We start from the raw sequence: 23,402 nt of genomic DNA on the forward strand, positions 1-23,402 counted from the left end.
TTTTCTTCATGTTCATCAGTTGTTTTTTGTGGGACACACATACACATTGCATAAACGTAGTCTAAAATTACCGGTTGCCATAGCTACCTCCAACTAATCCCCGCTGAAAGCGCAGAGAGCAACACCGTGCAGAATTGTCTCCTTGATTGACACAACGCACATCTGAATCTGTGCGACGCGCTGTGATGCGATGTGGAGGCAGAGAGGGAGTCGATATCGGTAGGGTGGGAGGCAATGGAGCCCGGCTCGACCTATAGAGTCTACTCCTGCTTTCTCTGCCCCGTAATAGGCTTTCTTGTCATTTGTCCAAGCACAATAGCCTGCTAGTTTTTCTTTCGCCCGGGAGAGCGGAAGGAAAATCTATCTTTTTGTTCTCCTTCCCAATGTTCAGTTGTGGTAATTGGCGGTTGCGAAAGACACGCTGCTCGAGATGCCGCATCCGGCAGTGAAGTTGAACAAGCAGAGAAACACAGACGCCAACTGATAGAACAATGAAACCTACAAATGAGCAATTTTTAAATTTATTTCGAGATCGTTAATGGTAGAATTTGTTGTAATCTAACATATTGTATCCTTTGCTGTTTGTGGAAAGGAAAACAAAAGGTGAGATACCAAGAAGACATAACGAAGACCATAACAAGACCATCACTGAGGGAAAATATAATTTATATATCACATATCAGTTAGTCAGTTGTGTGACGTGTCCACAAGCTGGGTTAGTAGTCGCTTGCGTCTGTCCCAGGAGGGTGGAGCTGATGGATGATAGGGGTGCTGAAACTGGAGTTCTTCTTGAATGGAGAGTCTCTGGTCGTCACTGGGGTCACGCCCTGACAGGACCAGCACAGAGTAGACCGTCACAACACTGAAGGTGCGCGTGTTCACACACCAACACTAACATGCAAAATGAGAATCAACATTTATTCAGCTTGTGATGATGTGTGTGTCATCGATGAATATGAAGCTTTTCAATACTGAAGATGTATGAGTATGTGTGATGGCCTTAAAAACGTAGATTTTTAATGCAAGAAAAGTGTTAGTAACATCAGTATATAATTAAACTAAATTGTGTTGCACACAAAGTCTTGGAATGTCTCATAGAAGGATGTCGTAGTAATTATAGAGTAGAAAAGATACGGTTGTTTGATCTTGGTTTGTCAACCTTGTAAGGTTTTATTGAGATGTGAGGATGTAATTATTATTTTTTATCTCGGTTGGAGCTTTTAAAAAACTGAAGGCTAACAGAATGTTTTATTCACTCTCAGCAGATAACGTAAAAAACACACACTGCTATAATGTTCTGCAGTATATGATAAGGAACAAACAGAGATAACGGTATTTTGACTGGTTAATCGGACTGACCTGTACTCGTGAATGATTCTCATTCCAAAAGGAAATTGCCTGGTCTCTTTTGTAATCATGCTCCTATAGTCCCAAACAAACAACAACATTAGATATGTGATGCACAGGTCTCCCATTGTGAAAGGGTGTAGACATGATGTTGGTTTCTGTCGAATACCTCCGTGGGCTTGGGAAGGTGAGGCCGGAAGCCCTCCATGTGGAAGTCTTTCTGAGTGGTCGAGCAGAACTCTGTTTTCGGAGGCTGTGGGTTGAACTCTGTGAGCGTCTGCTTACTGTCAGATAGGGAAGTAGAGACGTATCACCATGAGAACCAGCAGTCCTTATCACTCTAAAGCAGTCTGCCATTGTCTCTCCACACTCCCCTGTGCGACTGTAGACATCTATATCTACATCTGCTACATCACAAGCACTCTTTCTGTGGAAAGAGGATCCAAACCTAGATGTTTTTTCGGGGGGTATAACTGTCATAAGATGTTAATATGGAGGTCTCAGTAACTGCAGTGTTGTTTAAGGACACACCAAGTAGCCTGCAGTAGCTGGTCAGATATTGAGATTATGCCTGTGCTCTGTCACCAGACAAACTGACCACCCCCTGACTAATGTATGCCATCAGCCATCAGTTTGGCACCTTTAACTGCTTTGGTTGAACTCCACTAAACATGTTTTGACTAGGTATTCAAAGAGATGTTATTTTTATTGTAAGAAACAAACTAGCCTGTATTAAACTCTCAGTAAAACTTTTTTTAGACTGTGTGGTTTTTACTGGCACCGGACACTAGCAATGAGATACTGTCTCTCCTTGAACAATCATTTTTCAATCATGTCTTTCCTGCTTTTGTACCATGTCGTAATAAAGTTACTCTAATACCACTTGTTGAGTTTCACATTGTCACAGACATTTTATTAACCACATTACAATGTGTGAGAAGAATACATGTACTGTAAAATCACATCCTACACTTTAATCAAAAAGTGCAAGGTTTTTACTGACCTGTAAAACCATATTACATCACTTCCTCCCACAAGCTATTCAGAACAACGTCTAGCACATCTAGTCTTTTGAAAGATGAAATCTTGAAAAACTTAAGCTTGAAACTGTTTTTGACCTACCTTATTTCCTTGTAGAGCTGTTTTTCAAAAAGTTCACCTCTTATGCCTGAACAAAGTAAAGACAAAATTGAGAAACATAATAAATTACATCCTTAACAGAAGAGTAATCAGAAGTCGATAAAAACCTCAGACACATAGCCATGTAAGGGAATATAACAACATAAGGCCTAATTCCCTAGTACTTGCAAATGCAAATCTACAACCAGATGAAGTGGCTTTGAATGCTACTCCTTTCAGTCACTTGGCAATGGTAATATTTGAATCCTACTCACATTTAGCCTGAATTATCTTTTCAAACAGCATGATGTATTGCCTGCCAGCAGCACTGTCACTACTGGTGACTAATGAAGCAGTCTTGTAGGGAACTCATCACACCTCCACTTAATAATACAGTCATTTTACAAGATCAAGATATATGTATATCTTGGACTGTAAGAGCTTGTCATCGTATACACACCTCTCTGTCTCACCCCTGTGCCTTTGGGAGGGGTGAAGTCTGTTTTCACTGTGGTGTCTCCTTCGACTCTTGACGACAGGTCCACGCTGAGAATCCCTCTGTGTCCATGTTTGTGGATTTGAGGTCTGGAATCTTCTGTGTCCAGAGCAGCTGTGGCCCTCTGAATAAAAGATCGACATGTTCCCGCATCGAGCCTGATAACATGTTCTGTAGAGAAACACTTCTGTGGCCTCTATTATCATAGCACACATTTCCTGGGATGGAGACAGGGCATTTAAAGGTAATTCCTGACTGTATACAACCTCTAAATCATATAGTCACTTGCTTAAAATATGTCACTATGTGTTGAGAATGTGCCCTGACAAGATCAATGGATGGACAAACAGACAGGCAGACAGATAGATACTGTTGTAGATAATACAACTGAATAGATGAAGCTAGCCTAGTTAGCCTAGCCCTAATGCAAGCCAACTGACCTCCTCTGCCCAATTATGCAGCAAACACTTCCCAGATGGTTTCTCTTCAACAGACATATCCAATGTACTCATGTTTTCAATGGTAAAATGCCAATGCAAAAAAGTATTAGCGAGCTAGTCTACAATTGTAATGAGTTTATGAGAACTGCCTAGCTAACTCAAGTAGCCAGCTTCACTCTCGAGCATGTTGTCGGAAATGTAACCATGGCGACCGTCCTCACACTTGGCTGCATCGTTCAGGCCGCTTTCTAATCTAGGCAATCATATTTCGTATATGGTTACTAAAAACGTATTATGGTATTGAAAGTTTTTTTAAAATCTGGATTTGAAGTGTAATCTGGATAGTCTAAGAGTAAATTTACATTTAAAAAAAATAGGCTAGATGAGGAAGACGAATGTGATTAGGCTCATTTAGGCTATCCGTTAGGCCTATTAATCATTTTCCGTTTCATCTGCTGCAATTCCTGACAGGATTTGTGTCCATTCCCCTGACCGAAACATGTAGTCAACACATGCCCTAAAAAGGTGGGTAGGTCAGTCCTCACATGTGCCCATTGGTCGTGCACAAAGCGGCCAGTCACAGGCCGTTTTCTCCTGAGATCCATATGTGGAAAGGGATGGGAGAGTAAACGTTGATTTCTAACAGCTGTACAGAGAATTGAGCAAAGTTTAAACATTGCTTCCTGTCTATTCAACAGACATCTTTTCAGCCCGAGTTGCCAAGTCGTTCTCCTCTCGGAAACCTGGCCTCTCCAACTCAAAAAATGTAAACTGAACAAGGGGTGTTTGGATTCGTGCATTTGCTTCTTCTAATCAGTGAAATATTGGCGTGTTACAGATACAGGTACAGGCTACTGTACACAGAAAGAGAAGCGGTTATACAACGACGACCAGAATAGTAAGGTTTGAGTAGGCCTATAGGTAAAGGATCGTTTGGGTCACAGGTAGGCTATTGACAGAGATAGGCAGTCCCGAGAGGTGCAATTAAGGTGGATAAAGTAAAAGCCAATGGTAAGAAAGACTGTAGACATGTCTTGATTTCAAATCCCGACAGGCCAAAACCAGCGTTCCCCTCTCCCACAGTCCTCACGAATCGATGCAGACCTAATCCGTCAAGGATTTCATTGATGGAACGTGGATGGAATAGGCCTATATTTCACACAATTGTATGCTACTTTTAATGTACAAGGAAATAACGTATTGCGTGCTTTAATCAATCAAAAATTGAGCATTGAAGCGCCGTTATCTCGTAGGCGAAGTCCAGTATAGCGTATCAAGTTTTAACGTGATTTCATCCGTTCTATGTTACGTGGACAAACCACGTAGGGCTGTGTTATTCTTCTGCAGACAATGATGATATTTCACCAACAAAGAATTCCAACGCAAACTTCGCACGGCCTACTACGTTTTACACAAGCTTTATTATAAGCTTTGGCCAGGTGCACAGCATACCACTCACCTAACCGCCAAACGGCCAGACCTTAGAAAACCCTGCGTAGGCCTAAACTCTGCTGTGTTTTTCATAAAACGCTATGAGTTTCTGTTTGCAAATGTGTTCAATTCTCATAAAGAGAGTAATGTAGCATAATCAAACTTGAGTCTGTATTGTGACATGAGGTTTGAAGGGTTTCTTGTAAAATCCTTTATCCTTTCTTGTAAAAGAAGTCTACCTTGGTCGGAATGTTTAACAGCTATAGCTGACAATGTTATCAATGTGTTGTGTCATAACAGCAGTCATGATGAATTATCTTTCTCAGGGGTTTTTCTTTTATCTGATAGTCTGGTGGCTATTTATTTGATGTAGCCTAATGTCATTAGTGCCACTTAATGATAAACTTAATAAAAAGGAAACATATAGTTAACCAACAGGCCTATACGCTATAATATGACTTAATAGCCTAATTAGCCTAATAATATGACTTAATAATCCCCAAAACACAGGAAAACAAATCCACACATTTAAACTTTTTTTAAGTGCACATAATTCAGTAGGCATAGCCTACATTTAATTTCCTTAAATCTTCCTAACTTCTGGAGAAAAAAAACACATTGGCTTTAAAAGATGACTTGCACACTACAAGTCCTTGCAGTTAGGTTAAAAATAGCCGGAGCATTCGACTGAAATGTGCAAGGCCCTTCTAAAATACACACTTTCTAACGGTCATAGCTACTCGCAAGTTCGGACCAACATCCCGCCCCCCATACAGTGTGGCTTATGTGTGGTCACTGAGGCTGCTATTAGGAAGGGGAACGCATTCTCCACATCATGTCTATGTAATTCACTCTTCCATACTTTCACTGAATAATTGTTTTCATCATCAGACTTCTCCTGCTAAACCAACTGGTTGATCAAGTTGGGTTTTTTTCTGTTCCTGTTCTTGAAAACATGTTGTCCACATATCTCCATGGCTACTACGATCTTGGCAGATCTTTTTGTGTGCGTGTGTGTGTGCGTGCGTGCGTGCGTGTGTGCTACCACGCTTCATCATCTCTCGACTCAACAGCACTCACAAGCTTACGGCCCCTGTGATTACGTTCTCTTTCCCTCACCTTAATGGAGGCTGACACTTTGCGCATACGGCGGTGTCCACAGACAGAGTGGGCTAGGTGCCGTTTTCAAGCCCGGGTCAGCTTTCATCTACTGCAGTGACTTTCATCTCTTCCCAACAATGACCACGGCTAGCTCCAGGTCTGACCTGTCCCTCACTAGCCTTCTCCTTTTCCTCCCTAATGAATCGTCGTCTCTATGGCTGACAGGCAAAGGCAAGCTTGCTTTTATCAAGGCAGTGGTAGTCTACATTAGTGACACCGTAATATTGGTCCCTGGTGGAGACTCACGGAGACAAATCTGTGATTTCACCAGATAGGTTCATGGTTACATTAACACAGATTCACTTGACGATTTTAGAAAATTGAAAAAGGTATTTGGTTAATATCCTGACTCCCACACTGCCTCTTGCTCATATTGGTGCGTCAGAAAGCTTTCTACAAAATCCTCGCCCAGCCTCAGAAAGGGTTGTCCTCCGCATGTCTCGAGACGAAATCCTCGCGACGCTGGCGGGAAGAGCCAAGATTCCAATCACTGAAACCTCAAACCGGCTAGTAGAATGCGCCGCCGTGGAATTTCAACAACATAATTCAATTTGTGCCTGTTAATATGCGCTATTCATCACTGTTAGATCTGCACCCTGTATTTACCTAGCTGGAATAACACTTGAGTCCGTACACTGTGGCCTGCCCCTCCATGTTGTTACAGAGAGGAGCGGCGCTGTGCGGAGAAGGGGCCCGCGTTATGTGAGAGGTACTGTCTCCCTTTGGAGCGCGGACGCGGTCTCCCCCCCTACCCCCTCCGCCCCCTCTCAAACCCCCGAGCACAGGACTCGTGTTTTGCTTGGCACCCGTCAGCGTAGTCAGCTGGTCTCCACATCTTGGCCTCACACTTCCAAACGGCCATTTTTTATTATTATTATTTTTTTGTGAACTTTTTTCTCTGTCTCCTTGTGAGAAGGTAGGCCCTATAGCAGTGTCGCAGACTCGCAGGCTGATTCTCTGTAAAGCACAAACACCTCCAGCTGCCTCGGCGCCTAAGGAAAAGAAACGAGAAGGGTTCCCGGTCCTTCCTGATTCGCTGCCTCACCACTGTCCAGGAAAGAAAACGAAAGGCGGAAAATAGCTGTATTATTCCCATAAATGTTTGGAGCAAAGAGCACAGAGACACGCAGTGTTTCACGTTGCCTTGAGCTGCTGCCCGTTCCAGCAGGTATTTATGACACACAGAATGGCACGCGCACGGTGCGGGATGGACACATAAAAAAACGTTATGTTATAGAGGAGGGCAGCGTTGGACACATGGCCCACATCTGTACTCCCATAACCTCACACACCAGCAGCCAAGCAAACACCTGGACAGAGACACTGAGACCACCAACAGATAAATCCTCCTCTCTCTGCTGTCACGACAGTCTCCACAACACACCGCGGTCCACAGGTCGGCACTGTGGTCGAGGCTCTTGCCTCGCAGTTTCTTTTTAGCATTCCCAATGTTTATAGAAGAATTAGATCTGTAATTGTATTTAGTTCATCTACAGATGTAAAGGTCGACTAAATGTATGACGTTGTCACCTAGTCATCTAGTGACTTTAAGAGACTTTTCAGTGGGCCACAAGTGACTTCTGGTGAGATTTTATTGGAAACATTGGAATGACAACGCCATTTTGTTCACTTCATGCCAGAACGCTTCAGGAAGGACAGACACTGACAGAGACATTAATCTGTTTAAGATTTGTCTCCACTTGTTTCCAATTCTCCTCTTCCTGTTTGGGTGTCCAAGCACTGATGTTTTCCCCTCAGCCAACAGAAAGAGATTGATGTATTGTTTCATTCACCCTGTTTGGTACAAACACACTTTCCAATGTTCTGGATCCTTCTATCTTCCATCTGGTCGCTCTACAGGTCACGTAGACCAATAGACAACAGGCCAGTTAAGACACATGCATTTAATTAATTCAGCTTTCATCCATGAAAACGTACTAATAACGCACAAAGCACATATTTTGAGAACGCTTAAGAGAAGCCCAAAGTTTTACACGTCACGCAACGGATGTATACGACAAAAAAAACAAAACAAGGTAACATCTCGTCTGACTGCAGACGTCTTCCGTGGAGGCGAGAGACGCCATGCAGAACAGAGATACGCTGCTCAGCTAGAAATGGTGCATGGCCTTGTCCATCTGCACACAGCAGCACCACTGTTACCTCTGGAATACCTCCTGCAATTGCTTCCAGACTACACGGTTAGATATTTCTCAGGAATGTTGTGGCTGTTGTGTGTTTGAACAATGTTATTTATGTAGTTTTCAGGACTACAAGCCCCCCCCCCCTCCCCCTCCACCCCCGTTCTCTACTGTCATATAAACAACTCACCATCTGAGGAAAAACAACCGCCGTTCGTTGAGTTTGTTTACTCGCATTTTGAATGTTCTGCATCCTTGTAGGTCTTTGCATGTCGCAGGACATCACCCGTTTCCCTGCTGAAAAGTAGCAAGTCTCTTTTCTATTGTTGACGGACTGCATCCTCTCGTCTCAAACTGGTGCCAGTAGAAATGAATCATCGTCCTCTCAAGACCTCATCCCCTCTTTGAGACACTCTGCTTCTTAGGCCCCAATTATTTTTGACATTTAACTTGCAGACCGTGGTGTCTGGAGTGTTTAATTGCAGAGAACAATAATACTAACTCCTTGTTACCTTTCCACAGCATGTTAAAACCGGTTTCACTCTGTGAGGAACAGACAACTTTAGAGGAGCCATTAGTGATTCCAGAGATTCACACCGAGACCAAACTGTTCAAGTTTACTCCTCTTAATTGGGTAACTGCAGAAAGTACCTTCTCAGAGCATCTTCTCGCTGCAGCAGATCTAATGATATTGGAATAATGTGAACACATTCTCTATCTTTAGCATCTTTGATCCAATGCGTCGTAATAACAAGAGTCTTTTTCTTTGAAGAGTGCGGTGTAATGTTGCTGTGTTCTCACTCTGTCTCAACCCCCCCCCCCTCCCCCCCACACACCCCCCCAAACCAAAATCTGAGACATGAAGGACACTCATATTAAAGTACACATAAACAGACAGGATTTCCAAGATGGTGTCTCCCCCAAATGGAAGACAGAAACACATCTCAGGCAGGGCCTGCAACTGACCTCCGGTCATTCCTGTCGATTTAAAAACCATCCGTGACTGTTGGAAGTGGGCCTCAGAGAAGGGGAAGGTTTCCGTGCTCAATGTCGGACTCTCTCAGCAGCCCCGGCGGAGCGCAGCTCTGAAACCCACATGCTACAGCTCATCTAGCTCCAGGGGTCATGTGAGCACAGGTGCTCAAGCCTCTCATCAGGTCTCCCTGGTGTGTGTAATCACCGAGGCTGTAAATACACCAAGCAGCGGCTCATAGGTAAATATTCAAGTTTCACCAGAAAGCCTCCGCGACCAATCAGTTCAATACTCTGGATTTAGATGTTTGCTGTCTTCACCGTGGAACACAGACGGAGTAAACTTCCTTTGGACAGGTCAACAAAGAGACCTGCTGGTTCTGTCTGGTGCCACATGCACAACAAACACTTCAACAGTCATTGGTTTACTCACCAACTGTAATCCCACCTGAAATCCCTTATTGGACATTGTTAAAGCCGGTGTAGGACAGGGGTCCGGACACCATGAAGGATCTCTGAACACAGGACGGTCTACAGGTGGCTAATCCCTCTCTTTTGTTTTACAGGGGGAGATTTGTGGGGTCCTGTCTCCTTCACAACGGGAACCCCACAGTTTCATCCTCGCAAAGTCCTACGAGCGGTGGACAGAAGCGGGTAAGCTTGATTAACACCGTGAGACAAAACACTCCAGGCCAGGATGAGCTCTCATCTCGATCTCAACGAATTCAAACAAGGAAACACAACCGACGTGGCGAATCCAGCACAGCCCAAACGGTATAAAAAACCCTGACGCACGTCTCAGAATCAGAAAGTCGAAGCGAGAGCTTGTGAACACAGCAAAGCCCTCCTCTCCTCAGACCTCCAAGATGAGACCCTCTGTCCTCTCCGTGCTGCTGGCCGTGGCGCTCCTCTCCGAGTGCTTCCCGCCATCCGGCTCCACTCCGCTGAGCAAGGCCGAGGACTCCGGCCCGGAGCCAGATGCACAGCTCGCCGACGATCCGTCCGAAGACCTTGGCCGCCTGGGGAGCACCAGGATCATCGTGGTGGGCGACGCGGGGCTCTGGAGAGGCATGAGGGGTCTGGACAGACTGCCGCTGTACAGGCAGAGCGTCCTGGAGCGCAGGGAGGGGAAGGATGCTCAGGACCCAGGCGTCTCCGTCTACAGGAGGGACACCATGAGGTGCATGGTGGGGAGGGTGTACCGGCCATGCTGGGAGGCCTAGAGAGATCTCTGTGCCTGCTACCTTCCAGGCCTCCACCCTGGAAACCCTTCACCCTGGACCCTCCACCCTGGACACCCTCCACCCTGGACCCTCCACCCTGGAAACCCTCCACCCTGGAAACCCTCCACCCTAGATACCCTCCCTACCTGGACCCTCCACCCTGGAGCCTCCATGCTCTCCACCCTTGATACCCTACATCTTGGACCCTCCAACAGCGACTCTCCGCCCTCGCACCTCCCCTCTGGTCTCCTCCCTCTGAGGGGGCTGTGCTGCATCCTGTCCTGCCTAACCTCCAGTTGTATCATAGTCTGATGATGTGCATTTGTGTGTGTCTACCTTGACGAATCAACATCCGCAGTTAGACAATTAAATGACAGAAAATCGAATATTGCGTCTTGTGTGTTTTTTATATGGAGTGTTTCACTGCAGGATATCACTGAATAGCACTAACGAGTTTCATATGTGGAAAAAGTAATTGAAGCAATTGTAAATGGGTCAATATGAGCGTCTTGTTCTGATGGCACTAGGCGGGCCAGAGAGGGGGAGTCTGGACCGGTCGACTTATTCTCATACAGCTCTGATCCTTCCTGGGCTGTCTAGTTGCATAAATCCTTTAAATACTCTGAGTTTCATCAGTCATGAATTACCCAAACATTAACAAGAGTCTTTTGTTAATGTGCCATAACATTACCTCAGTGTGGGGTAGCAGGTCAATCTCATTACTCTTTCCAAACATTTTCATAGTTACAGGAGGGAACTACACCAAGACGCTGGAGTTATTACAACAATATGAATGTTGTGGTTGTAACAAATTAAGCAATATGTTTTACTTGCTTTTTAAGGAGGATTTATTCTTACTTCCTGTGTTTGTTCAGGGAAACTCTCCAGAGTCCTTTCTCACATGGTCATGGTCGTCTGTTTTTGAGTTCTGTGGGGAAAGAAGGATTAACATAGTAATGAGTTTGCGTGGATGAGCAGTGACCTGTGTTGATGCTAATGGATGGAAGATGCCCTTTAATTAGCAAGGAGGATGCCAATGAGCTACTCAAATATTCAAATGATGTGTTATAAGTGTGCAATTAGATTGTATCATTTGTGGGTTGACACAAGATAGCAATATTATCTTGCTGAGTGAGCTAATTAGACTGCATACTGATTGTTTCATTGTTTGTCTTTTTTGTTTGAGTTTAATCTGTGTTTATTTCAAAGCTCAACTATGAGACAATAATATCTGAAAATAATCAGAGATTTGCTATTATTATACCATACATAGGAGTACATGCAAAAACCCAGTCTTGTAAAGATTCAATATTCTGACATATATATGACATTTAGTTTAATAATCCCAAATGATGAGGCTCAATGGTTTAAGATCGGTGAAATATGAGCAACTGACAGAATCAGTCTTCTGTCTTAACCCAACTGTGGGCAACTCAGAGGCTCACTTTAATATAAAATGACCTTCATGGTTTATAGTCAATTAAAAGGGGCATTAACCTTCCTGTTCTTTCCAAAGCATTAATTAAAGCCCCACGTCTTCAGAAGGCACTGATTGTCTCTGCTGTTTTTTGACGTAACCTCCCTGTCAAGCACTGATGATAACTCGTCTGATTGGGTCCAAGATCGGCTCACGCTGGCACAAACAGAGTACTTTTAGTGATGGTCTCACAAAACTGTTGATTTGTTTAAGGGTGTTGTTCCTTTGGGTGGTGGTGGTTGGTTGGTTGGTTGTGTGTGTGCGTTAAATTAATTTCTACTTTTGTCTAAAGATTTTCTATTGCAACTACACCACCTGTGTATCTATGGGAACAACACCATGACATGTTAGCAGAGACACCTGGTAGGTTAGTTAGGGCTAGTTTATCCATCTTTCATATGGCTCCATTACCCCAGGGTTTAAGCTAGCCTGCGAGAGAGGCCTAGTTTCATTCAGTGTCTTCAGCCAAAAGTTTGATTTCTCAATTGTTTCAGCTCTGTCAGAGCGGCGAAGCTGACAGAGGTAGACTGTGTTAGAAATGTGAAATGGAGAGCCTGGAAGGTGAGTCAGCAGAAACACATTTTGTCAGGAGAGTTTGAAACCCATTTGTTTCACGCAGAAATTCAGGGTGTAAAACAACTGCTTTAACTCGACGTCAATGCAGAAATATGCAACTCTAATCATATAAACGTGGAGAACAGTGATGTGGGACATTGATTGAACTCACTCAGGTGGTTTTTTTAGGCTTTCTCCATGCTGATTTCCTCAAGCGTCAGAATGTTATGTTGTTCAAAAGACCCGAGTCTCCAGGCGAGGAGTGGTAGAACCATGTAGATCAAACAGCTTGCTCACAATTTAGCACGACTGTTTACTAACCCAAACACACAAACAGCTGCCTGACCTGGCACTCAATACCCACACCCTGGAACTGGCCAGTAGTGACAGCTGTCAGGATAGTTGTTTGGCTATTAAAACAAGATCCTTTTAAACAAACACTGAACACTACCACATCTACAACACCAGCTTCTCTGGTGAGTGTAGCCTACAGACTGTTGATCTGACTTGCAAATGAATATAGTGTGTCATTCTGCACATCTGCCTACTTTCTCTCTTTTCCTCTTTGTGACATTAGTGCCCTTGGATTTAATTACATTGCCCTCTCTTTTTCCAAAGCCAAGTCACCAACACAAGCTTCCGTTTAGACTTCAGCTTATGAGCATAGCCTACACAATGGGGATAAGAGTTGTTATGGGAAAACGACACGTTCATAAGCGGCATTAGCAACGCCTGACAGCAACATGTGGAAGTGGTTGACCAGCGCGCTACACCTCGACTGGCCGGCTTGCTTCAAAAGAGGTCCTCCGTTTTATTTTTGTTGCAATTTGAATGTCGATGTTATCACACGAACCATTCTCTAGATTCTGCACGTCTGAGAAAAGTGTTTTTCTTTCTTTCTTGGAACAATCCATGTCCCAAGGTTGATCAGCAAAAACCACACATTTTTATGATGGCTAATGTTGTGTCTTGCCAAGAGATGCACCCTCTGCTATCTTTGACTATGAAAGTGCCACATGCACGAAACGTACTCTAGTTACTCATCCTAGTCCCCACAATGTAAGAATGATTTGATGCTGGGATTTACAGAACAGAAATGTAATGGGGGTGCATTTCATGGCAGGGCTGTATTATGTCTTGCCAAGAAATGAAGCAACAGATGAAAAATATTTACACTCAATCAAATTCCAGAACTAGATCTGTGTGTTTGGTCACCCAGTTTAAAAAATGACTTCCAAATATACTACAGTTCACCAAATCATTGATCCTTGCTTTTCATGCAGCTGCGCTTTCTAGCATTATTTGTATAGGCCTATGTCGCTTTAGATAAAAGCATCTGTTAAATGAATAAAATGTAAATGCAGTAATGGACTGTCAATTTATTACAATGCCATGGCATATAGTCTATCCCCGCACACACACACCTCCCCTCCTCCCCAACACGCCTGCTTCTCTCCTTGGCATGACCGTCGCAACAACAAATACAGCTGTGTTTGTGCCTCGCTAGCCGCTGTATCCTTACGGCATTGGAAGGCACTGTCCGCCTCTTGTGTCTCCTTCTGACAGCAGGGCTATTAATAGTCAGAGAACAGCGGGGGAAAGGTTAGCTGTCCGTTGAAATAGTCTTAACGACACCATTATCAAGCGGGGTCAAACTCCACCGCGAGGCGTCCTCCTACTTGCTGTGGTTCTTATTGCGTGAAGCTAAAGCCCGAGGAAGCAGGGACGTTAGAGTGCTGTACAGCTGTGTTTGCTGATAACTTCTGTGTGGTGCGTATTGACATAGCTGCATCATGAGGTAATCGAAGCAATGTCAAGAATGACTGCTGTAATGGTATGGAAATATAGGGATGTAGACTATATAGTGCATTCATGTGAGAGCTTTTTGATTGCTGATGTCACTTTACCTCCAGAAATCTCCAACTAATTAGGTTTGAATGCCACTAACGGTTCACTTAACTGCAGAGAAACCGGCTACATTTTACCCTTTTACCAGACGCTTTATCTCAAGCGCCGTACAAATGTACAAGCAAGCACAGCACGTCAGTCACTTTTGATGAACTGCTGTATGACTGAAATGTCTTTATGATTATTGATATGAAAGTTAAGAGAGTTCTATTGTAAATAGCGCATGCTGTGAATATTGTGTTAAAATGTAACAACAATCAAACAAACAGCCTATGTGTGACCAACCTCACTGAAACACTCTTAACAGTGACAAACGAGGCCTCGCGATCTTAATCACGAAATAGCACCATGTGATGTTTGTGTTTTTCAAATAAAAACCACTGAACGCGAGTGTAGCGCTGATGAAGCCCAGATCATAAGTGTCGTATGTCAGCGCCACCGTCTGAACACGGCACTGTTACTGACAGCTCTCCAATAGGAGCCTTCAGAACAATATTCCTCCGTCTCACCAACAAAAACAAAACGGACGAGCCACCGTATAACCGGCTCTGCACTCACTGTATCACGTGTAATATTTTATTAGGCCTATCGATAGTTACTATGTAAGTTAAATAGGCTAGTTTAGTAAAAGAGCAAGCTATTTGAAGTGGATGCTCATTGTGCAGTGTCTTTTTACGCGTCTGCATGTGTGTGTGTGTGTTTGTGTGGGGGGGGGGGGGGGGGCTGTGAAATTAAAGGCTTAAATTCAGCATTCACGGTATCACTTACATTAGTATTTCATGGAGAGTTTTCATATATGTTTAGTGAAGCAGCAGGCTAATTGAAGAGGATGCTCGGTGCGTTTCAGCTTTATAGGCAGATGTGTCTTGATGTATGAGGGAGGGAGCCCTTCGACTCTGCGCTCTTTGTAATCATTAGTCAGGATGCAACCACATGCAGGATGCTTAACGACCGCTCTGAAACCACAGACGCTGCGTGCGATCCCGTGCAGGATCCTCACACGGGATCAGAGCAGCGCTGGAGGCACGAGCATTTACTAAAGTCAAACGGCTTTGTTGATCAACATACTGACATTGGCCCTCACCTGGACACATGGTTTTAAAGGGTCCAGTCAACAAAGTAGCAGTGATTAAACAAATAACCAAGGTGGCTCCATAATATGGACCTACAATAGACCCAGGAGGGCGCGAGGTCCCGACATCTTGTTCTGATCACGTTCAGGAAGTGTGATCTGACAGGGAGAAATGCCTAGGGTTAGGGGTGAGGTGGGGGAGGTGGGGGAGGGGCGAAGGAGAGAGAGGGAAATGAAGAAAAATATGATAAAAAGAGAGAAGACGTACAGTGCATTGACTGGAGATTTAGCAGATGGGAGCCGTCATTGAGGGGGGGGGGGGGGGGGGCATTCTGACATGCTTGAAACAGCTAACACAAGAATAGGTGAGCACACGTGTCTAAATTTAGCGAGCGAGGAACTGTCTGAAATGGTCTCTACTGGCTTTGTTTGTTTAAGCATACTTGTTTTGCACCGTTTATAACGAAGGGGTTTTCACCGTCTGTAGGGCACCTTGTCTTTTGAACATCTGGAAGAAATCACCGGTTAAGTGATTTCTCTTCAGCTTTTTTTTTTTTAAGACCCTCAAACCCTAAAAGTTTTGAAAAATAGTTTTGAAAGGTTGAAATAAATGTTTTAACTTAGCCTTAGTTTCAAAAGTTGTTGTTTAAAAAAATAAAAGGTAGCTATTGTGCTCTGCTTTAATGTATTGTTTAGGCTTCTCTGTTCTCCTCTCCTTTCACTGGGTGTGAAAAAAAAGAAAAAAAAAGGTACCTTATGGATTAGCAGAGGGAGTTAGCGACGTCAACATGACTGATCCATGGTCATATAGTAGGGAGAAGTTTGAAATGGTCAGTGTCAAAAAGGATTCCTGGCAAATGCGTCTATAGTGTCTATTTGTATCAATGTATTAATATAATGTGAGGTCCAACAGGTAGTGGTCATGGCTACTTTTTAATTAAGTATATGTCAGAGCCCACACTTCTTTAGTTTAACTTGAGTGAAAAAGTGGAGTCAGTACATCAATTTTTATCAGTCTTTTTAAACATGAGTATCTGTACTTGTACCTGAGTGAAGGATGTGTGTACTGCTGCCGTCTCTGCAGGTGACCATGCACAGTCAGTGGAGTTGGCTTTCATAAATCATTAATTTATTAAATCACTTGAATGTGTTTTTGTTGCAATCTTCACTCACTCAACTTACTCACTGAATGTCGACTGAGTGTGGACATGCACTCCTAACCTGGTGAGAGTAAATACAAAAAGCTATTAAGATTATAATAGGTATTATTATTATACATAAGGTAGGTTTGTCAGGACAATTCATATTCAGGTTGAGGTTAATAGAGAATTTGATGCATATTAAACTATGGTTGAGATTTTCACTGGAAGAACCAGTTTATTTTTTAGCTTTAGAGGGAAGACATACATTCATGAGAGACTTCAAGTACTGTACAATTCTCTCTGATTGTCAAGGCGTCAATGCTAAAATCAAAATGAGACAATCTGGTATGTTTAGCACCCAAAGCATAGCCTATACAACAGTTTCCTGCCCAGATGCAGCCTACTAGTTGAGATCATGTTTCTTTCCCAGGATCCAGATGAATTGTTCATCGGAGACAACGAGAAGCTCGACATACAATCTTTTCCTTCTCATAATACGATCGACTGTAAAAGTCTCTACATGCTGAAGAACACGAGGCGCCAAAGAGCTTCCTCACTGGGCAGCAAAAGGTCTAATTCAATTCCTTTAATCGGTTGAAACAATCAGTATAACAACTACAAGTGTTCTGTCTCCTTCCCCTTCTGTTTGACAAGGTGCCTGTCACTGTGTTGGAGACACCGCAGGAAACTGTGTACGTGTTTCCAGTCAGCTCTCAGAGCTGGTGGGAATGTAACTGGACTTGCATCTCTGCGTCTAATGCCAAGACATGTCCGAGTGGTACGTTTCCAAACGTTTCTAGAGAGATCATCTATTCTACAATGTTTTACACGACACAACAAATGTTTCTCCACTGACTGCTGTCTTGATATTATACATTTCTGTGAAAGTTATGAACCTGGAGAGGATTGACTAGAAATCCCAAAGGTTTCTGTGCAATAACCTCTTGGATATTAGCTTGAGCCTGTGATTTTAATGCTCGGAGTGGTGAAGACCTTTCCAGACCTCCTAAAGCCTCTAGCTCAGATGAGAGACTAAGAGAGAGGGAAGGAGGGGAAAAGAGAGGCAGAGAGAGAAAAGAAGTGAGAGACAGGAGAGAGAGGGGAATACAGAGGTGGAGAGAGGGGGGTGAGAGACATAGTGAGAGGAAGAGATATGTGGTGAGAGACAAAGAGAGAGAGAGGTGTAGAGGGACAGAGAAGGAAGGTTCCTGGCACACAGTTTGTAGTCCTCTCTCTGGCGTAGTGGCAGAATATGTTGATTTTCCACGGTGTTTGTGCTGTGGATACATTCAGCTGTGCTGCCCAGAAATGACAGAGAGGCCAACCAGCAGGGGGGAGGAAATACCTCCCCCTCTCTCTCCTTCACTCTCTCCTACCTTTCTCTCTCTCCCTTTCTCTCCCTCCCTCTCTCTCTCACACTGCACATCACTCTTTGTTTCCCTCCCTCTCTCTCTTCAAGTCTCTAACCCTGGGGTTTAGTGGGCGCGTCAGCGTGGATTAAAGGTGGGTCTTTGTCTTCTGCTGTAGCCATAGAGACTTCCTCTGTGACATCACAGATAATAACTTCAATAAGAAAGCATTTGTTTTGGCGGGTGTCATTTGACTGCTATTGATATAAAACAAGTGGGTCTGGTACTCATTTAAGAGTTGCATTGAACGCTTGCAGCAATCCTGAGACGACATAACTCTCTCAAGGTGACGGAGAAAGGTAAATAAGTATTTCTCGCAAATCGTGGTTAAAATCCTCAATGTGGCTTCATTTCCGTCGGTCTGCCTCCAGTACATTACCTCAACCTTGCAGTGCCTCACTCTGGGCCTCCTGCCTCCAGTACATTACCTCAGCCTTGCAGAGCCTCACTCTGGGCCTCCTGCCTCCAGTACATTACCTCAGCCTTGCAGTGCCTCACTCTGGGCTTCCTGCCTCCAGTACATTACCTCAGCCTTGCAGTGCCTCACTCTGGGCCTCCTGCCTCCAGTACATTACCTCAGCCTTGCAGAGCCTCACTCTGGGCCTCCTGCCTCCAGTACATTACCTCAACCTTGCAGTGCCTCACTCTGGGCCTCCTGCCTCCAGTACATTACCTCAGCCTTGCAGAGCCTCACTCTGGGCCTCCTGCCTCCAGTACATTACCTCAACCTTGCAGTGCCTCACTCTGGGCCTCCTGCCTCCAGTACATTACCTCAGCCTTGCAGTGCCTCACTCTGGGCCTCCTGCCTCCAGTACATTACCTCAGCCTTGCAGTGCCTCACTCTGGGCCTCCTGCCTCCAGTACATTACCTCAGCCTTGCAGTGCCTCACTCTGGGCCTCCTGCCTCCAGTACATTACCTCAGCCTTGCAGTGCCTCACTCTGGGCCTCCTGCCTCCAGTACATTACCTCAGCCTTGCAGAGCCTCACTCTGCCACCTGGTTTCAGGTGCCTGTCGTGGGGAGTGACAGCAAACAACAGCAGTTTCATGGCTGAGGACTTCAGAGCTGTTTTGCTGCAGGAACACATTGATGCCAGTCTGGAAAAACACTGAACAGGGAGAGAGAGAGAGATAGAGAGGGAGAGAGAGAGAGGGAAAGAGACAGAGAGAGAGAGAGAGAGAGGGAGGGAGAGCGAGCGAGCGAGCGAGATAGAGAAGGAGAGAGAGAGTGGGAGAGAGAGGGAGAGAGCGAGCGAGGGAGAGAGAGAACCTTGTCTCCAGTTAGACATCCCCTACAATCATCACCTTATCTCCAGAGGATTTCACAAATACATTTTCCTCATCATGCCGTCCAACGAGTCACAAGACGTCAGATCTTTCCAACAGAACCCCCCACCACCACGCTCAATCAATCTGACCTCTGACCTCTCAGACATGCTGACGCGAGCCGGGGGTGGTCTGGTGTTCTGACCTGAGGAAGTAGTTCAGCTTGTCCCCAGACTGCAGCCAGCAGGATGCAGTGGTCCAGAGAAACACACTCCATCCTGCCCTCGTCTGGCTCCACAGGGCTGGGTGACACCCCATCCTCCCCCCCCTCCTCCCCCTTGACTCCCCCCTGACTCCCCTCGTCTCTAATGGCAGTCTGGGCCAGTGAAAGGGGCCTCGTGAATAATTTAGGAGCTCTGGTGCACTTTATAACCCTGGCCTACAAGGCTGTATGGCCAAGACATTCTCCCTTAGTGCATTAGTGGAATAATCAGAGAGAAAAGCCGGCACTATTGACTCGTTTAATCAATAACACCCCTTCAACGCACAGCAGCGGAGGATGTTGAGGATGAGCCAGGACAAAGAGCCCAACCATTAAATAAATGTCATCCAAAAATTATGATCGTGAAACATTTGGATAATTTGAGTCCTCTAGAAACAGATGTGGCTGAGTTGTTGAGATGTTGCTGAGATGTTTTTGTCAAAACCAAACACCTGACATCTCATTTGTGTGGATGCACGCGGAGCCTTCCAGAAGAACACCATCTGTAACCCCCACCTGCCAGGTATGAACACCTGTCCAAACAACCCTTGCAGCACGGCTAACAAGACCAGCAGCCCTACATCAACTGTCAATGTCATGAAGGGTGTGAATTATTCAAAGTGTCAGGCCTTGAACCCCTTCAGAGAACATGATTAAGTGTGTACCAAAGGAGGATTCGCCCAGAACTCTATTATCTTGGTCATACAAGGTTTTTTCTCCTTAAAGAGACCTGCCCATTATGTCACAAGGTGAAAGCTTGAGAGAAATGAATCACCCTCTGACCCGACTCACCTCCAGTCTCCAGTCAGTTGGCTAGCGCCACCATGCAAATGACCGACAGAGCGAGAGCGCTCTCACAGTTCAAGCATTGTGTCACAGACACTAGTAGAGACTTCAGCTCGTTTGATTCCACGCGAGAGCGTCAGATCGCCAGCAGATCCACTCAGGATGCTGGTGCCATCTGCCGATACGCTCAGGTCAACTGAAACCTGATCAAAGTCCTGGCTCAACCCTGACTCAACCCTGCACAGCTGTTCTGAGTGACCTGAGGTCTGGGGGGAGAGAGAGGGAGGGGAGAGAGACTGAGAGGGACAAACAGGACACATCCATTCCACACTCAGCTAATCTGCCGCCACACTCACACAATAAAGGAGACGCCAAGTGACCCCTGAGGTAGATTTACAGCATGTCAGCAGCGTCCTCCCTCTCCCTCCCTCCCTCCCTCCCTCCCTCCCTCCCTCCCTCCCTCCCTCCCTCCCTCCCTCCCTCCCTCCCTCCCTCCCTCCCTCCCTCCCTCCCTCCCTCCCTCCCTCCCTCCCTCCCTCCCTCCCTCCCTCCCTCCCTCGCCCCTCCACTGTATCCCCCTTCACCAACCCCCTAACCATCCCCTTCTCCTCCTCCACTAACCACCCCCCTCTCCACCCCCACCCTGGAGATGACTCCCAGGACTCTGGGGGTATGACTCACCCGACTCAGGTTACAGGCGTCCCAGCCGGCCGTGTGATGGAGGAGGCGTCAGGGGCTGGACGTGCTGGAGCTTTACGTCACCATGACAACATCAATCACGTCAGGTCACACGCTGGCTGGCTGGGATGTGCAGCACGTCATGGTGCCGTTGGACAGATCCAACTAACTCAAAACCTGTCGACGATTTCTACTGTTTTACTGTGTATCTACTGTGTTTTCTACTATGTTTTAATAGATTCTACTGTGTGTTCTACTGTGTTACACTGTGGTTGACCAGCATCCCAGTCTGGACTAGATGACTCATGTCTTGTGAACAACACAGGGATTTGGAGGGAAGGATGTTGGGGGGAAAGAAACTGAACTTTCTAAACTATCTGATCCACTGAGTGGTAGAGCACATTTGTTTTCATTGGAGTATGTTTTAGGTATGTTTTTCTGGTAATAAACCATAAAAAACATGTATTTTCAAGAATAATGTAAGGAACGGAAAAAGAGGTCAATTTTGGAAGCTTCAAAAACGTACAACATGACAAACAACACAACACTTACCCGCAATCTTGTTCTCATTATGTTACAAATCATTAAATCAAACACAAACATATGTGGCTATAATTCCCAAAGCGCCGATTACATAGTAATTGCAACATTGTATTATTCCACTTATGATTGCAATGTCCACAACAGTTGAAAACAGGCCTACTGTGTTTGCTCTGCGGTGCTCTTTCGTGGGAACAACGTTAAAAAGGTATCGTTACAAGTGAAATCTGAGGTATTTTGTAAACTATTATGAAATAAACAATCCATCTACCTTTTCCTGTGCGAAATTAAGATTAGCAATGAAGCTCGATCCCATTTCCAAGGCAACCAGAATTTCGTGTCCTTGATAAGTGTATCTTTGCTGAGGAATCATGTTCTGTTCCTCTACTCAGACAAGGAGAGGCTGTTAACCAGGAGGGAGGAAGTAGGCTAAGACTCGACCTTCTTTTCCGACGCGAGAAGGTTATAGGTGGTCGGAGGAACGTTCCACTAAGTAAACAAGAATGATCCTGAGGAGCCTATTCACGCCTGCCTGAATCACGCCAGTGTTCGGGCCACAATAGTATCCTCTCTTCTCTTCATCTACCGTTGAGAGGCAAAGGTCAGCCAAGTTCAGGAAGCACACCGATTTTTTATTCGAAAACCTATAAATTGTGAAAATGAACGCTCCGGTGTTTATTTTTCTCTGAGTCCTCGGCACGGAGTCTCTGGTCTGAACGCCAGCCGCCCGACCTCGCAGCCGCCCCGACATCACCGCTGTGGCGAGCTGTTTGTTTGGCTTTGTCATTATTGAATCGAAACTCCCAGACTTGGTGGACGGGAGGTGAGAAACTAACGCTGACTCACTTAAAGGCCGACTGTCTCACTGAATGTTTAGACTAAGAGGCATTTTCAAACTTCTGGCTCTGGTCTCGGACCGTACATTGGGTGAGTTTTGTACTTAAGAGAGCTTTCGGGGGGCAAAGTTTTTGCGTTCTTTGTGACCGCGAGTTTGACACATGGATCACTAATCCATCGAGAGATGAAGGTGCGAACACGGTCATCCGTATAAACGTCTTGAAAGGCCTCACTGTACCACAACGTACCACAACGTACCACAACGTTCGCTTTCAACGGAGAGAGGGAACCAGAAAGGCCCTAGTCCCTGACTCCCGGTGTTCTCCAGACGCACGTTCTCAAGCGCCACAGGAGGACTCAGTCTCGTAAACGGCTCGCTCTGCCCACTCATGACCTCAGCCTTCAGGCACGAGAGCTCAGCGCGAGCCTGGGTTTAAGAGCAGGGCTACGCAGGCTCACGGAGACTAATGACCATCTGTCTCTGCGGACTGGAGCGGAAGGTGTGTGTGTGGGGGGGTGGGGGGGTGTGTGACAAGTAGCTCGCCCCCACCTCGGACTCGCTACCTCCCTCTCACACACTGCAGGGGTACATGAGTGGTGGTGTGCACAAGAGGTACATGAGGGTGGTGGTTTTTGATCTCCAGCAGGCAGCAGGTGGGGGTGGGGGTGGGGTGAGCTCAGTACCCCCAGGAGTGTCTGGTTACAGAGGGATCCCTCCAGCCCTCAGCTGAACACGGCCTGGAGAGATGAGTGTCCCCTCTTAGCTGTGTCCATTAGCCTTAACTACGTGCTGCGGGATCAATCGTAATTGAGGCCGGGTGCTCCAGCTGGGCCCAGGACCTCCTCCCTGCATCTGCCAGTGTTATTCTGGGGTCCTCATGCCCCTCTGGAGGCCAGCCGGTCCGACTGGAGCTTCCCCTCCCAGGAGGGACACGGCGGGGGTACCGGCCGAGCAGACAGGAAGCGGGGAGGCCGGCTGACAGACAAGGTGACCTCGTCTAAATGGGATTTCTATTGGGGTTGAAGGTCAGGTGCTACAAGCACGTTGGCTGGTTAGGTCATTCAAAAGTAGGCAAATCAACTTGACACCCATGTAAGCAACAGTCTCAGCAGACACATTGAAATACTTGAGCCTGAGTAC

The 23,402-nt window shown here is 45.7% G+C and overlaps 2 protein-coding genes and 1 long non-coding RNA gene across 4 annotated transcripts; 1 reads left to right on the forward strand and 2 right to left on the reverse strand.

Annotated features, from left to right (window-relative positions):
- Positions 1 to 493: 493 nt before the first annotated feature.
- spag8 (sperm associated antigen 8) lies at positions 494 to 3,624 on the reverse strand. The gene is made up of 6 exons (XM_084693747.1): positions 3,403 to 3,624; positions 2,927 to 3,086; positions 2,470 to 2,515; positions 1,517 to 1,631; positions 1,360 to 1,422; positions 494 to 827 (listed from the first exon to the last, which is right to left on the reverse strand). The coding sequence occupies exons 1-6, from the start codon at positions 3,472 to 3,474 to the stop codon at positions 717 to 719; spliced, it is 567 nt and encodes a 188-aa protein (XP_084549873.1). The 5' UTR covers positions 3,475 to 3,624; the 3' UTR covers positions 494 to 716.
- pmchl (pro-melanin-concentrating hormone, like) lies at positions 3,611 to 10,565 on the forward strand. Of its 2 annotated transcripts, none has more exons than XM_084693749.1 (3): positions 3,611 to 3,699; positions 3,874 to 3,927; positions 9,674 to 10,565. In XM_084693749.1, exon 3 carries the CDS (start codon positions 9,974 to 9,976, stop codon positions 10,328 to 10,330), a length of 357 nt encoding a protein of 118 aa, XP_084549875.1. In that variant the 5' UTR covers positions 3,611 to 3,699; positions 3,874 to 3,927; positions 9,674 to 9,973; the 3' UTR covers positions 10,331 to 10,565. The 2 variants fall into 2 exon arrangements, with proteins under 2 accessions (XP_084549875.1, XP_084549874.1); XM_084693748.1 differs by lacking the exon at positions 3,611 to 3,699 and having other exon boundaries at positions 3,895 to 3,927; positions 9,674 to 9,881; positions 9,965 to 10,565.
- Positions 10,566 to 11,170: 605 nt separating this feature from the next.
- On the reverse strand, positions 11,171 to 22,062 carry LOC146220236 (uncharacterized). Its single transcript, XR_014750941.1, has 3 exons — positions 21,696 to 22,062; positions 20,888 to 21,061; positions 11,171 to 11,258 (listed from the first exon to the last, which is right to left on the reverse strand). It is a non-coding gene; the product is annotated as an uncharacterized LOC146220236 (long non-coding RNA).
- Positions 22,063 to 23,402: the final 1,340 nt, after the last annotated feature.

The sequence above is a fragment of the Hypomesus nipponensis genome, chromosome 27, assembly GCF_054491055.1.
Source record: "Hypomesus nipponensis isolate SF chromosome 27, ASM5449105v1, whole genome shotgun sequence".
NCBI lineage: Eukaryota > Metazoa > Chordata > Actinopteri > Osmeriformes > Osmeridae > Hypomesus > Hypomesus nipponensis.